At 66.5% G+C, this 15,132-nt stretch overlaps 1 protein-coding gene across 1 annotated transcript; it reads left to right on the plus strand.

Moving 5' to 3' along the window:
- The first annotated feature begins 314 nt into the window (after nt 1-314).
- On the plus strand, nt 315-14,196 carry TBKBP1 (TBK1 binding protein 1). Its single transcript, XM_055697794.1, has 11 exons — nt 315-456; nt 2,635-2,899; nt 4,475-4,699; nt 4,773-4,895; nt 4,975-5,079; nt 5,589-5,742; nt 5,830-5,990; nt 6,079-6,128; nt 11,105-11,223; nt 12,096-12,841; nt 13,072-14,196. The coding sequence occupies exons 3-11, from the start codon at nt 4,478-4,480 to the stop codon at nt 13,198-13,200; spliced, it is 1,809 nt and encodes a 602-aa protein (XP_055553769.1). The 5' UTR covers nt 315-456; nt 2,635-2,899; nt 4,475-4,477; the 3' UTR covers nt 13,201-14,196.
- Nucleotides 14,197-15,132: the final 936 nt, after the last annotated feature.

Genomic DNA, 15,132 nt, shown 5'->3' on the forward strand with positions numbered 1-15,132 from the left:
CTGGCTGCAGCTCTGCCATTGCCCCCGGGGGTGCCCGGGAAGGGAGCGGCCCCCAGCCCCGAGGTCAGCGGGGGGGGGACCCGGCTGCGGGAGGGGGCTGGGGTCCGGGGTGTCGTCCCCCCCCCCGGGGCAGGGCGGGGGTCGGTAGCTGGTGGGGGGCTGCTGGGGGGGTGGGCGCCGGGGCAGCAGGAGGGGTTCCGTGTCGCCGTGTGCCCCCAACCCGAGCATCCCGGGGACCCGCCGTGCCCCGGGAGGGGGGGGCGGCCCCGGGGGCGGCCCCGGCGCGGGGCGGGGGGAGGGGCCGCCCGGTGCCCACGTGGTTTCGCGGTGGCTCCGGAGCGGAAGAACCGGCGGCCGGGGCCGGGGCGGCGGCGGGGGCGGCCGGAGCGGGACCCGCCGGGGCGGGAGGGGCCGGGGTCCCGGCGGCGCCGCCGCAGCGCAGCCATCGCCTGGCCGGTGAGTGCGGGGCTGGGCCGGGGGCTACCGGGCTGCCCCCCCCCGGGCCTGTCTCCGCCGGCCCCGCCGCGGCCCCGTTCCCCTTCCCAGCCCCGGCCCCATCCCCGTTCCCGGCCCCATCCCTGGTCCCGGTCCCGGCCCCGTTCCCAGCTCCATCCTCATCCCCGTTCCCGGCCCCATCCCCGGTCCCGTTCCCGGCCCCATCCCCGGTCCTGGTCCCGTTCCCGGCCCCGTTCCCAGCTCCATCCTCATCCCCGTTACCGGCCCCATCCCCGGTCCCGTTCCCGGCCCCGTTCCCAGCTCCATCCTCATCCCCTTTACCGGCCCCGTTCCCGGCCCCGTTCCCAGCTCCATCCTCATCCCCGTTACCGGCCCCGTTCCCGTTGTTCCCGGCCCCGTTCCCAGCTCCATCCTCATCCCCGTTACCGGCCCCGTTCCCGTTGTTCCCGGCCCCGTTCCCAGCTCCATCCTCATCCCCGTTACCGGCCCCGTTCCCGTTGTTCCCGGCCCCGTTCCCAGCTCCATCCTCATCCCCGTTACCGGCCCCGTTCCCGTTCCGGCTCCATCCCCGGCTCCGCCCCGGGCCCCTCCTGCGGCCCCGGCGACCCCGGCGCGGTGCGGCCCCGGGCTGGGGGCGGGCGGCCCCTGGGCCCTCGGGAGGGGAGGGGGGGGTTACCGGGGGCCGCCGCAGGCCAAGGCCCCCCCCGCCGGGGCCCGCGACCCCCGCCCGGGCTCACCCGCCTGCCCGGCCCCGCGCCCCGCCCGGGGGGCACGCTCCCCCCCTGCACGCGCCTTGCACGGAGCTTTGCACGCCGGTCTGCACACGCGTTTGCACACAGGCTTGCACGTCGGTTTGCGTGCCGCTTTGCACACAGGTTTGCACGGCAGTTAGCACACCCGTTTGCACACAGGCTTGCACACCTAGTTGTGTGCCGGTTTACACACCGGTTTGCACGCTGCTTTGCACGCAGGTTTGCATGCTGCTTTGCACGCAGGTTTCTGCGCCAGTTTGCACAAGAGGTTTACATGCTGGGGTGCACGCTGCTTTGCACACAGGCTTGCACACCAGTTTGCATGCCAGCTTGCACACATGTTTGCATGCTGCTTTGCACGCCGGTTTACACACCAGTTTGCACACAGGTTTTCATGCTGTTTTACACACCACTTTGCACACAGGTTTACACGCCAGTTTGCACGTTGCTTTGCATGCAGGTTTACAGGCCACTTTGCACGCAGGTTTGTACACAGGTTTGCACGCCGGTTTACACACCAGTTTGCACACAGGTTTTCATGCTGTTTTACACACCACTTTGCACACAGGTTTACACGCCAGTTTGCACGTTGCTTTGCATGCAGGTTTACAGGCCACTTTGCACGCAGGTTTGTACACAGGTTTGCACGCCGGTTTACACACCAGTTTGCACACAGGTTTTCATGCTGTTTTACACACCACTTTGCACACAGGTTTACACGCCAGTTTGCACGTTGCTTTGCATGCAGGTTTACAGGCCACTTTGCACGCAGGTTTGTACACAGGTTTGCACGCCGGTTTACACACCAGTTTGCACACAGGTTTTCATGCTGTTTTACACACCACTTTGCACACAGGTTTACACGCCAGTTTGCACGTTGCTTTGCATGCAGGTTTACAGGCCACTTTGCACGCAGGTTTGTACACAGGTTTGCACGCCGGTTTACACACCAGTTTGCACGCAGGTTTGCACGCTGCTTTGCACGCAGGTGTACACACCATTTTTGCACGCAGGCTTGCACGGAGGTTTGCACGCCGCTTCACAGCCCATCAGCGCTTGCCCAGGTCTGTGGTGGTGGCATTGCCCCCCCTGGCCTCCACCAGCCCCACCGCGCAGCCCCCCTGGCCCCAGCGGTGGGGAGGGCACGCAGGGGGGTTACAGCAGTGGGGAGGGGGCTTTGCCCCGTCACAGGCCCCCCCAGTTTGGGGCAGGGGGTGCATGGTTGGGGGCGGCTGCCGGGCGCTGCGCTGGTGATCGGTTCTACCCCGCGCATCCTCGCAGCCCCCCCAGCGGGGCTGTGCTGGGGGGCCGGGCAGCTGCGCGGTGGCTGTCCCCAAATGCCAGCTGGGTGCCGGCGGCCCGGCAGCGTGGTGCGCCTGGCCCAGCGGGGCGATGAGCTGCAGCCCCGTTTTTGCTCTCTTTAAAGGCATTTGTAGGCCTCGAGGAGGGGCTGACCGCTGGGAACATGGAGGCAGCGTAGCTGGTGCGGTGCCGTGGGGATCTGCGCCGTTAACCCTGGAACCTAATGACGGCGCTGCCCAGCTCCCGCTGACCCTGTCGTGGCTGACGTGAGCTCCTGCCCGCCGCGGCTCCCTGCCCGCGCTGCCGACGCCTGAGACACGTGTGCCTGTGCCGCAGCCCTGCCCAGCCCGCGCCCCCGCGCCCCGCGCCCGGGGCCTGCTGCCAGGCAGGTGCCACAGTGCGATGGATGGGGAAACTGAGGCACGGCGGTCTGGGAAGCAGCAGGGCCAGACCAGGCGGCTCTGGGCCAGGCTGTGGGTGCAAAGCCGCTGCCCTGTGTGTCGGGGAGGGTCCCGTTCCCAGTTGACACTGGGGGCTCCCCCTCAGCCTCCAACTTGCCCCCAGGACCCCCAGGCAGGGCCTGGGCAGGGGACTGGGCACCCACCGGCCCTATGAGCCAGGGGTCCTGGTGTCTGGCTTTGAGGGGGTCACCTGGGGCTCAGGGAGTCTCATCTTGCCTTATGGGGGTGCCTCAGTTTCCCCAAAGGGGACGGTGATGGTACCCTCCTGCCTGTGCCGGGGAGAGGGTCCCCTCCATTGCTGCCCCGGGGGGTGGATTTAAGGCCCCTACAGGATGGGACAGAGGGGAGGTCGTGATGCCAGGAGGGGGGTGGGGGGGTGTCTGTGTTTCATGCTCCTTGTCCCAGCACTGACTGTGACAGCCCAGGCTGCCCGGCCCTGGGGTCTGCCCCCCAGGGCACAGCGGGGCTGGGGGGTGCCAGTGGGGCTGGGCTGGCCCCAGTGCTCGGGGGGGGGGGCTGGGCTGTCGTCCATCGTCCCCCCCACCCCATCACCCTGCAGATATCACCTTCCTCTCCCAGCTTTGTGCTATGAATTATTTGTGCGGTGGCTCCCAGATGTCTGCCCGAGCCGCGAGGCTGCGTGCGGCTGCCCCAGTGCCCGCGGGGTCCCCGGCTGGGAGGGGGGGACAGTGCCACGGCACCACTGGCACCGGCACCCGCTGCCGCCTCGCTGGCCCGAGTGTGCCAAAAAAACAGGGAGCTGCAGCAGAGCCACCGGTGGCCGCCCAAAATCCTTGACCGGGGACAAATCCTGCGGTGCTGGGCAGTGCGGCAGAGTGGGCTGGGCAGGATCAGGCCCCCCCGGGGCTGGCTGGGGAGCTGTGCCGTGGTGCAGGGGACTCCCGGGGGGGTGAGCGGCAGTGCCGGTATATAGGGCACGGCACGAGCTGCGTGTGCCGTGGGGGCGTGGGAGGGTGGGAAGCCGCTCGCGTGCGGTGCGGGGTGGGAGGCGGCAGCACCAGCCGCTATTCCTGGCACTTGCTCCCAGGGGGACATGGGGAAAGTCACCGTGTCCCCCCCGGGGATGTTCTGCCAGGGATGCTCTCTGCCACCGCAGCTCCCAGCCGCATCCCGGGCGGTGATGGTTACAGCTCTGGGGGTGCTGGGACCCCTGTGCCCCCCATTCCCCGGTGGGGACAGAGATGCTGGGTGTCCCCCCACCACCCAGGGAAGGCTGTGGGGTTGGAGCCACTGCCGGTGGCAGCTCCCAGGACCATCCCTTCCCCCATCGCTCTGCCACTGGGACATGCTGAGCTCCCGCAGACCCCGCTCCATCCCCAGGACCCAGCCAGGCAGCACCGGTCCTTGGCCCCCCACGGCCGGATCCTGCACCCGGTGTCCCCACAGCCCAGCCTGCTCCGGGGGCTGCCCCTGGCTGGGTTCATCCCTGCCGTGGGGTCACCGGTGGTTGTCTGTCCATCCGTCCGTCTGTCCCCCAGGCAGGACATGGACTCCATGTTCGAGGACGACATCAGCATCCTGACGCAGGAGGCGCTGGGGCCGGACGAGGACTGGCTCGACAGCCCCAACACCGACCTCTCGGGTGAGATGTGCTCGGCCTCCCACTTCGCCCTCATCACCGCTTACGATGACATCAAGAACCGGCTGACGGGGCTGGAGAGGGAGAACTCCACGCTCAAGCGCCGGCTCAAGATGTACGAGGTCAAGGTGAGGGGCCAGGGGGGGTCGGGGGGGCGCGGGGCCGGGGGTCCCCGCTGATGTCTTTGCCCTGCGGCCGCAGTACCCGCTGATCAGTGAGTTTGGGGAGGAGCACATCTTCTCCCTCTACGAGGCCAAGGAGACATCGCTGCTCAAGAGTGAGAAGGCATCGCTGCAGCAGCAGCTCAACCAGTTCCAGCATGAGGTGAGCGGGGCCGGTGGGGTCAGGGGTCCGGGGGGGGTCCCCCTGAGCTGCCCACCCACCGTCCCCACCTCCCTCGCAGCTGCAGAAGAGCAAAGAGCGGGAGGAGCAGCTGGAGGAGATGATCCAGGCCTACGAGAAGCTCTGCGTGGAGAAGGCTGACCTGGAGACCGAGCTGGGAGAGATGGTGGGTGCCGGCAGGGACCGGTGCCTGGGGACATCAGTGTCCCCTTCCCCTCTCTGTGGCAGCAGCTGGGCAAATGGCACCGCCATCGTGGTGCTGTTGCTGGGACGCGCTGGGGATGCAGGGCTTGGGGGGCCGTAGCTGCTCGCCCCTGTTACGGCCACGCTGAGGGGTTGTAGTGATGCACGTGGTGCAGCTTTATCCCTCTCAATTCCCACTCCTGCCCTGCCAGGGGATGCTCCTGGCTCCAGTGTGGTGCGTGTCCAGCACTGCTGGGCATCCCTGGCGTCCCCTGGGATGATGCTCCGCCAGCATCACCCGGCACGATGCTCTGCCAGCCCAGGGGGCCACCCCTGCCGTGCCACCCTCCTCTGGGCTGGCCACGTGCTGGGGACACATCCCCCCATCACCCCGCCACTGCAGCCACCAGCTCCGTGGGGACCCAGAGCGCCAGGGCGGGGGGCAGGATGGACCCGGGGGACGGGGTGCTCAGCCCTCCCCTCCCCGGGCAGCGGGCGCTGGTGGAGACGCACCTGAGCCGCATCCGGAGCCTGGAGCAGCAGCTGCGGCAGCGCGATGGCAGCGCCTTCCCTGGGCTGGGTGCCCCGCTGCCGGGCCAGGAGGTGCCATTCCTCACCCTGCACCCCAACCCCGGCCTGAGCCACGGTGAGCAGCCCCCTCCCCACCCCACGGGACCCCCGGACGGGGCAGCCGGGGCTGCGTGCCGGGGGCTGAGTCGAGGGCTGCCCGCAGTGCTGGAGCGGGCCGGGGGCTGGCAGAGCCGGGGGCTGGAGGCCGAGCTGGAGGCGGCACGGCAGGAGACCCAGCGCGCCCAGCACCGCGAGGAGCATCTCAAGGCCGAGTGCGAGCGGCTGCAGGCGGAGCTGAAGCATCTGCAGGACACCCAGGAGCAGGTACGGTGCAGGGTCTGGCCACGCGAGACCACCCCACATCCCCCACGGGTGGGGGTCTGGGTGCTCACAGGGTGTCCCCTCTCCCCAGGACCAGTCGGAGCGGGACATGGCCTGGGTGAAGAAGGTGGGCGATGACCAGTAAGTGCTGGGGGTCAACGGGGGCAAGGGCTGGGCTGTGGTGGGGGTCCCGGCAGGGAGGGCTGGGGGGCACACGGGGCTGCACTGCGGCACCACTGGGCTTCCCGTGCAGGGTGTCCTGGGGGGGACAGGGTCCCTGGGGGCTTCCCCCACTGCAGTGCTGCAGGTGGGTGCGATCCTGCACCCCAGGGACACCGGGGAGCTTGGGGCTGAGCTGGGCTCCGGGCGTGCGGTGGCCACAATCCGGTGGCCACAATCCGGTGTCCAGCACCGTCCGGGCTGCGCGGTGCTGGCTGGGCGAGCGCCGCCGCCTCCAGAGGGCACTGACAGCTTGTGGCTGCCGAGCAGCCACCGCACAGCACCCATCCGGCACCGCACAGCACCCATCCGGCACCCTACCGCACCGAGCCGTGCCATGTGGCCGTGCCAGGCTGCGGGATGTCGGCAGCACCGGGAGGCACCGGGAGCGTGTCCAGGCTGCTTGGCGCCACAGGCTGCCCCTTCTCCGGCTCACCGGCTCCACATCAAACCCCACCAGGGTATTTCTGGTGGCACTGGTGTAACTGGGTGCGGAGCCCTCGTGGTGCTGGGGGACCATCCCTTGTGCCTCTTCGCTGAGCCGGGGGCTCTGTCAGCGCAGCCCCCGGCACCGCGTGGTGCTGGACAGGGACTGCGCACCTGGGATCGGCGGGGTTTGAGCCAAAACACCCCCAAATCTGGGGAGGGCTGGGGCGGGGGGGGGGGGGGGGGGGGGGCAGCACCGCTGTGCCAGGGCAGGGGGGTGCTTCCCGTGGCCGGAGCCCTGCGCCAGCATCGCAGGGGGGGGGGTGCAGAGCAGCTCCGTGCCGGTGCTGAGCCTTCCCCTCAAAGCAGCTGTCCGTAACCTGGTTAATTAGGCAACAGCCTCGTTACCCCCGCTGTCTTCGAGGGGGGCTGCTGGGCGGCAGCAGCAGGACTTCGCACCTGTGCCCCCCCCCCCACTCCCCGCCGTGATTCCGGGCGGGATGTGCCGGGCTGGCATCACGGCTCCTCCGGGCACGTCGGGCTGTGCCGGGGCCGCCAGCCCGTGCCAGGCTGTGGACAGATACGAGGTGACACGCGGGGCCTCGCCTGGGAAGGTGCTGGGGTGTGGGGGTGAGAGGGGGGTGTCCCCCTCCTTTTTCCTGAGGTGTTGGATGCTTTTGCCGTTTCTTGTCTCCCCGGCGTCAATCAGCGGGGCGGGGGCGGCCGCATCCGCGCTGGCACCCCCGGGGGGCTGCGGCCGGGCGGCTGCCGCCCTGTCTCTCCCGTGCATCCCGGGGGGCGACCCTTGGTAACCTTCCCCAGGGGTGTGTGTGTGTGTGTGTGTCCCTTAATTCACTTTATTTGTCACAAAACTGAGCCCCACTGGCTGGGAGAGCTGACCTCACCCACCTGTGCCCTCCCCCCCGCAGTGCCCCCCCCCACCCCCCGTCCCCCTGCCCACGATATCCAGCCCCCACCGGGAAATAAAACTTCAGATTTATGTATGAATATACCCCAAACCCACCTTGCTCAGCCAGCCTTCCCCAGGCCAAGGTGGGGAAACTGAGGCACAGCTGGTTCCGTGCCCCTCACCCCCAGGCCTGGGGGCACCTTCCCCCCTCCCCGGGCACAGCCCTCCCCTCCCCGGTCTTTTCTTGGAAATACGGCTCTTTTTTGTAACCCGCTCCGCTCCACCACGGGGTTGGTGTGAAAGGTGCCTTCTCGGCGCTTTCCGTCGCTTTGCCGAATTAGTCACCGGGCTGCCGCGTGTGAGCAAAGCGGGGGTCCCTCTGGCCCCCCTTTTTTCTTTCTTTTTTTTCTTTCTTTTTTTTCTTTCTTTTTTTTTCTTTCTTTTTTTCTTTCTTTTTTTTCTTTCTTTTTTTCTTTCTTTCTTCTCCCCCCTCTTTCTCCCCCCTCTTTCTCCCCCCTCTTTCTCCCCCCTCTTTCTCCCCCCTCTTTCTCCCCCTCTTTCTCCCCCTCTTTCTCCCCCCCTCTTTCTCCCCCTTCTTTCCCCCTTCCTTTCCCCCCCTTCCTTTCCCCCTTCCTTTCCCCTTCCTTTCCCCCTTCCTTTCCCCCTTCCTTTCCCCCTTCCTTTCCCCCTTCCTTTCCCCCTTCCTTTCCCCCTTCCTTCACCCCTTCCTTCACCCCTCCTTCACCCCTTTTTTCCCCTCTTCTTTTCTCTTTTTTCCTCTTTGTCTCTGCTTTTGTCTCTTCTTTTCTCTTCCTTTTTCTTTTTTCTTCCTTTCTGAGGCCACAGCAAACCCCATCCACGCTTCCTCAGGAGGGGGCCAGGGAAAGGCCGGGAGCCAAATCACTGGGAAAGCCCCGGGGGGAGCCAGGTGGGGTGCTGGGGATGGAAGGTGCTGGAAGGCTGCGGGGCTTTGCAGGACCCCTCCCCAGGACATCGCTGCCGACACCCAGGGCTGACACCGTGCCCAAAGCTGGGGGTGCAGGAGGTCGGAGCACCCCCCCACCAGCCCCCTACCCTCTCGCTGCCCAGCTGCTGGCACCGTTTTGGGGAGATTTGCTGGGGTTTAATGACTCTTGCGCCCATGGGTGCCTGTGCCGGGGCTGCCGCCGTGCTCACCACCTCCTGTGCCAGCGATGCTGGGACATCCCCGTCCCTGCTCCCCCGACCCTGCGGCCAAGGGGGGGCCCGGCAGGTGAGGGGGTCATGCCTGGCCCCCCAGCCCACGCTCCCCAGCCTGGCGATGGCAGCTACGCCTGCGGTTCCTGATTTTATTTCAGTCTTCACCGGCTTCTTGTTTACCAGGTGTGACTCGCTCGAGGTCACCCCTTCCTCCCCGCCCCCCCGCGCTGGCCCCCACCCAGGGGGGCTGTGCCCTGGCCAGCACCCCCACACTGTGGGTTAACTTTGCCGCTAAGGGTGGGGGCCAAGCCCCAGGCCCGGCGGTACGAAGACACCACCATGTGTTGTCCCCCCCACCCCCAGGTTCCTGGGGACCACGCGGTGCCGGGCGGCAGGGGGGGGGGGGGCACAGCCCTGCGGTAGGGCTGGAGGGGTGTGTGATGTGGTTGGCATCTCTCCGGGTACCAGCTGCGCCGCAGAGGCGATGGGTATCATTTGCCGGGGCGAGGCTGTGCCGCTGCCCCCCGTAACTGGGTCTGGGGTCCCCCACTGGGTGCTGTCAGCAGGGGACACGCAGCACTCCGTCCCCACCGCGTGTCCCCAGCCCCTCGCTTTGCTGGTCCTGGCTGGGGGGGGTCTCAGCGGTGCTTGGCAGGCCCCCACCCTGGCCACAGCATCGCTGGCAGGGGGTGAGGATGGGGCGCGATGCCGGTGGTCCTGGCAGGGCCACGGGGGTCCCACGCGGTCCCGCTCCCGCCGCAGCAGCGATGCTCCGTGGTGCTTCGGCAGCCCGATGCGCGTAGGCGGCTGGTTTTCGGCGGCTGTTTTGTTCTCACGGCTTATCTGCAGTTGCGTATCAAACCCCACAGTCTACCCTGAAACAGAGGTTTTTTGGAGGCTGGGGGGCACTGAGACGCGCGCACCACCCCCCCCCCCCCCCCCCCATTTCCCTCCCCTGGCACCAAACCTCTGAAACCCTCGCAGCCCCCCTCGGCCACAGAGGGACCCATGGGGCAGGGTCCCTGCCCTCCCTCCGGTGCAGGCAGGGGGTCCCAGCAGCGTGGCCTGGGTGGGGGCAGGGGGCTGCTCACACCCCCCCCCCCCCCGGCAGCACTCGCTCCTCCGCCCCGGCACTGCGGTTTGGGCGCTTCCTCCCTGCACCTCGCTGTGACTGGGGGGGGTGGGGACTGGGGTGGCCCCTCTATGGCAGCGGCCACACTCCAGCGGTGGGGCTGGGGGAGCGGGACCCCCCCACTTCAGGGAGCAGCCGCAGACTCAGTGCTGGGTCCCGGGCTCAGAGCCGGGTGCCCACAATGGGCCACAGAGGGGAGACTGAGGCAGGAGAGGTGGGAGCCGGCGGGGCTGCAAGGGGGGGGTCCTGGGGGCAGCTGTCCCCAGGTGCTTGTGTCCTCGGTGCCACAGCAGCAGGGCCGTGGGGACTCTGGGGACACAGCATGGGGACCCGGCTGGGGAAATGGCTTTTTTCTTTTTCACTTTCTTTTCTTTTTCTCTCTTTATTTTTCTCTTTTCCATCTACTTTTTTGCTCTATTTTATCTTTTTTGCTCTGTTTTCTCTGTATTTTCTTCCTTTTATCTGTTCTCTTCCTTTTCTGTTTTCTTTCTTCCTTTTCTAATTTCTTTTTTCTTCCTTTTCTATTTTTTCTTCCTTTTCTATTTTCCTTTTTCTCCCTTTTTCTATTTTCTTCTTTCTTCCTTGTCTATTTTCTTTTTTCTTCCTCCTTTTTTCTATTTTTCCTTTTCTATTTTCTTTTTTCTTCCTTTTCTATTTTTTTTCCTTTTCTATTTTCTTCTTTTCCAATTATTTTTCTTCTTTTTTTTTTTTTTTTTCCCTTTCTTCTTCTTTTTCTTCTTTTTTTTTCTCCCCCCAGTGAGATGGCAGGAGGGCGGCCAGGGGCAGACCTGTCAGCTGCTGTTACGAGCGGCGGCTGCTGGGTCCCGGGGGTGTCACAACGGCTCAGCTGAACTCCGCGCACGGCGCGGGGCGCATCGAGCCCCCAGCCCTGGGGGGGCCTGGGGAGACGGCTTCTCCCTTCGCATCACCGCGGAGGATATGGGTTTGAAAAGCGACACCGAAGTTGGGGAAGAATTGATGACTTTGTCAGGGCTTCCAAGAGCTGGGGATGGGGGGGGGCACACAGCACCCACCGCCTTCCCGCTCCCGGCTGCTCCCAGTGCCGGGGGAGGCTGCGGGTACACTGCTGGGTGGTGCGCAGCCACAACTTTTTTCCTTTAGAGTTAAAAACCTGAATTCGGGTTAATTCTGGGTGTGCCCCACAGCACCCCATGGCAGGGTGGCCCCCCCCCGCCCCCGCTGGGGAACCGGGGCTGCTTTGCCCTCAGTGATGGTTCGTCCCTGCCGCAGAGTGAACCTGGCGCTGGCCTACACCGAGCTGACGGAGGAGCTGTGCCGCCTGAGGAATCTCAGCTCCCTGCAGAGCCAGATCCTCCGTGCCTTGCTGCAGGAGAAGAACCTCAATGGCGGTAAGCAGGGCAGCTGGGAGGGGGCTGGCACCCCGTGGTTGGACAGGGCCGTGATGCAAAAACCAGGGAGACCGTGCTGGCTACCCTCATCCTGCAGCTGGTGCTGAGCTCTTGTGTGTGTCTGTCCCTGGGAGCATCCCTACCAGGGAGCATCCCTACCAGGGAGCATCCCTACCTGGGAGCATCCCTACCTGGGGAGCATCCCTACCTGGGAGCATCCCTACCTGGGAGCATCCCTACCTGGGGAGCATCCCTACATGGGGAGCATCCCTCCCTGGGAAGCATCCCTACCTGGGGAGCATCCCTACCTGGGAGCATCCCTCCCTGGGAAGCATCCCTACCTGGGAGCATCGCTACCAGGGAGCATCCCTACCTGGGGAGCATCCCTACCTGGGAGCATCCCTCCCTGGGAAGCATCCCTACCTGGGAGCATCGCTACCAGGGAGCATCCCTACCTGGGGAGCATCCCTCCCTGGGAGCATCCCTCCCTGGGAAGCATCCCTCCCTGGGAGCATCCCTCCCTGGGAGCATCCCTCCCTGGAAGCATCCCTACCTGGGAAGCATCCATCCTGGGAGCATCCCTCCCGGGAAGCATCCCTCCCGGGAAGCATCCCTACCTGGAAGCATCCCTACCTGGGGAGCATCCCTCCCTGGGGAGCATCCATCCTGGGGAGCATCCCTCCCTGGCAGCATCCCTCCCTCGCTGCATCACTCCCCGGGAGCATCCCTCCCTCTGGGGACCTCTGCGGCCGCATCCCCCATCCACCTGGGGAGTGCATGGGTGAGGAGGGGTATTTTCTGTGCCGCTGAGCTGATGGGGGGTATTTTCTATGCTTCCCCCACCACCACCTCCTGCCCCATTTTCTTTGCAGGCCAGCGCCACTCCCCACTGTCCCAGTGCCACTCGCCAGCCCAGCAGCGCCGCTCGCCTGCCCCACAGTGCCCCTCGCCCGCTCCACCGGGACGTGCCGCGGCGCCCCAATGCCAGTCGCCAGCACTCCAACGGCGCTCGCCGGGCCCCCCCAGCCAGTCGCCAGCCCAGCAGCGCCGCTCGCCAGCCCCTGGTCCCTGCCAGTCCCCTGCCCAGCAGCGCCGGTCCCCAGTTCCTCCTTCCAGCCAGTCACCTGCCCAGCAGCGCCGGTCCCCAGCACCACCATCCTGCCCGTCCCCGGCTTCGGCATCACCGCACCGGCTGCCTGGCGAGAGGATGGAGCTGGGCTACGCCAAACCCTCCAGCCGCCACATCAAGGCCGGCTTCCAGGGCCGCCGCAGCTACTCGGAGGTGAGCAACGTGGCCCTGTACCAGCAGAGCCGCTCGCTCTGGCTCCAGCCCGAAGCCTCGACGCTCCCCAAGCACAGGCCCTATGGCGAGGTGTACCTGGGGGGCGCGGGAGCCCCCCTGAGCGCCCGGGAGCCCTTCGAGGAGCATGTGCGTTTCGAGAAGCAATCGTCGGATGAAGAGGAGTGGGCGCTCCCCAGCCCCCCCAGCCCCGAGGCGGGGGCTATCCGCTGCGCCTCCTTCTGCGCCGGCTTCCCCATCCCCGACGCCGACGCCGCGCACCGGACGGCTGCTGCCTATGCCCGGGCAGAACACGCTCAGTCCTGGCCCTCCATCAACGTACGTGGGACCCCCCCCACCCCTGGGGCTGTGTTATGGTGGGTTGGGGGGGGGGGGGGAAGAGGCAAGGGAACCCCCCCACCACGCAGACGGGGTGGTCACCCTGTGGTGTGCCTCAGTTTCCCCATTTCGGACCGGCTGCAGGGCATGGCAGCTGGTGGGGGGAGGGGGCCGGGGAGGAGGCGATGGGCAGCGGGGGGTGGGCTCAGCGCTGCCCTGTGCCCCCGCAGCTGCTGCTGGAGACGGTGGACTCGGAGGTGCGGAGCTGCCCGCTGTGCCAGCTGGCCTTCCCCATCGGCTACCCGGACGATGCCCTGGTAAAGCACATCGACTCGCACCTGGAGAACAGCAAGATCTGAGCCTTCCCCCCCTTCCCGATCTTTGGATGCTGCATGAAAACACACGAGGAGCAACACGGCTCCCGAAATACCTCCAAGTCTTCAGTAGCTACAGAAAGACTGAGCCCCCACCCCCACCCCAGAGCCCCTGGCCCCCCATCAGCGGGCCCCTCCGCTCCTGCCTCACCCCATCCCTGCATCCGCACCGGGTTTGGATGCTCAAATCGGGGCGCCAGGATAACGCCATCCCGGGTGGCGGCTGGAGGGGACCCCTCTGCACCCTTGGGCGTCATCTGCACCCTTGGGTGTTGCTGCTTGATCTCAGGGAGGATTTGAGGGGCTGGGTCCTGGATCCAGCTCCCAGGACGCAGGTGAAGGGAAGGGGCTGTGCCTTCCCCCAGCTCCTCGGGTCAGAGTTGGGTTTGGGGGGGTGGGAGGTGGGGGGCAGCTGCTTGTTCTTAGTCCCCCTTGCCTTGTCTCACCAGTTTAAGCATCTTTCCACTCTTTTACATTGAAAGCCCCCTCCCCATTTCTTCCCCCTCCCCACAAGGATGCTGCTGAGGGATAAACCTCGAGGCACAGCATGACACACACACACACCCCTTGCACTGGGCTCTGTGGCCTGAGGGCTCTCCCTGACCCTGACACACACACCCCCCCCCAGTGTGGGGACAGTGCAGCCCCCCAGCGCCCCCCCTCCCTTCCTGCTTTAGCCCAGGGCTGCAGGCGGCTGCTCAGCCTGAGCCCCCCGCCCTCTCACCCCCATTTCCCCCACGTTCAATCTACCTCACAGCTGCCGGGAGAGGGGGAGTTCACAGTGCCGTGCCCCCCCCCCGAGCTGCTCTGCGCTGCATGTGTCCCCCCCCATACCACGGCGTGCACCCCCCATGCACCGCCAGGGGCTTGACCAAGTGCGGCCCCCCCCACTGCACCGGGACCCCCGGGCAGAGGGATCCGTGCTCTCTGCAACACCACCAACTCCAATAAAACCTTTCCAGCGCCCAAAACGCTGTGGGGGGGCGAAGCCATCTCCTCTTTTTGGGGTCCCTAGGGAGGGAGCGGGGGGCCAGGCTGTGGGTGCACCTCCCCCCAAGGCTGGAGCAGGGGGTGAGCCTGGTGCTGGCACATCCAGCCCTGGCAAAGCCAACTGGTGTCACCAGGGCCCAGCCGCAGGGGTGACGGGGTTCAGGGTGCCCATTGTGGGTGACCTGCACCCGTGGCCCCGTTCCCGGCACGGTGGCACGTTTCAGGTTTAGTGGCCCAGCAGGCAGCAAGAAATGGGACAATCAAAAGCAAAACAAAAACCATTGCCAGCCCCACGGGTGACAGCAGGGACATGGCCAAACCCCAGCCCTGCCAGTTCCAGCACCGGCATGCAGCCACACGGGCACCTTCAGGGTCCCCTTGTAGCTGGGGACATCCCCCCCTGGGCTTGTCCCAGGCCTGGGGGGGGCTGCAGGGTGGGCGCGGGGGGGACTGTGGTTGTGATGGTGCTGGCATGGGTGCTGGGCTCGGCTCACCCACAGCGCCCATGGCACAATGGCACAGCCCTGAGCCACTTACCTTGGTGATGCTCGTGGGGTGGCCCACGGGGGATAAAATGGGCATGGCCCCCCCCCCAGCCCCACATGGGACCCCGGTGTGGAGCAGAGCTGCCCTTCCCTGTTATTTGGGTGAGGGGAGTGGAGGGGCTACGCCAAACCCCCCAGGAGGAGCCGACGGGTGAGCAACATGGCATGCGTCGAGCGTGCAGTCCCGAAGGTGGCAGGGCTGGGACCGTGGAGGAAGCAGAGACCCCCCAGGTGAGCAAAACGCCGAGTGGGGTGGGAGGGCAGCGCCGGGGGGAGTGCGGAGGGAGGGGATGCGCTTGGGCATGATGGCAGGGTGATCGTCGCAGAGCATCGCGGGCAGCTGGTGGGAGTGGGGAGGGCTGCCAGGCTTCACACCTCCGGT

Source organism: Falco cherrug, chromosome 20 (assembly GCF_023634085.1).
Source record: "Falco cherrug isolate bFalChe1 chromosome 20, bFalChe1.pri, whole genome shotgun sequence".
NCBI classification, from domain to species: Eukaryota; Metazoa; Chordata; class Aves; order Falconiformes; family Falconidae; genus Falco; species Falco cherrug.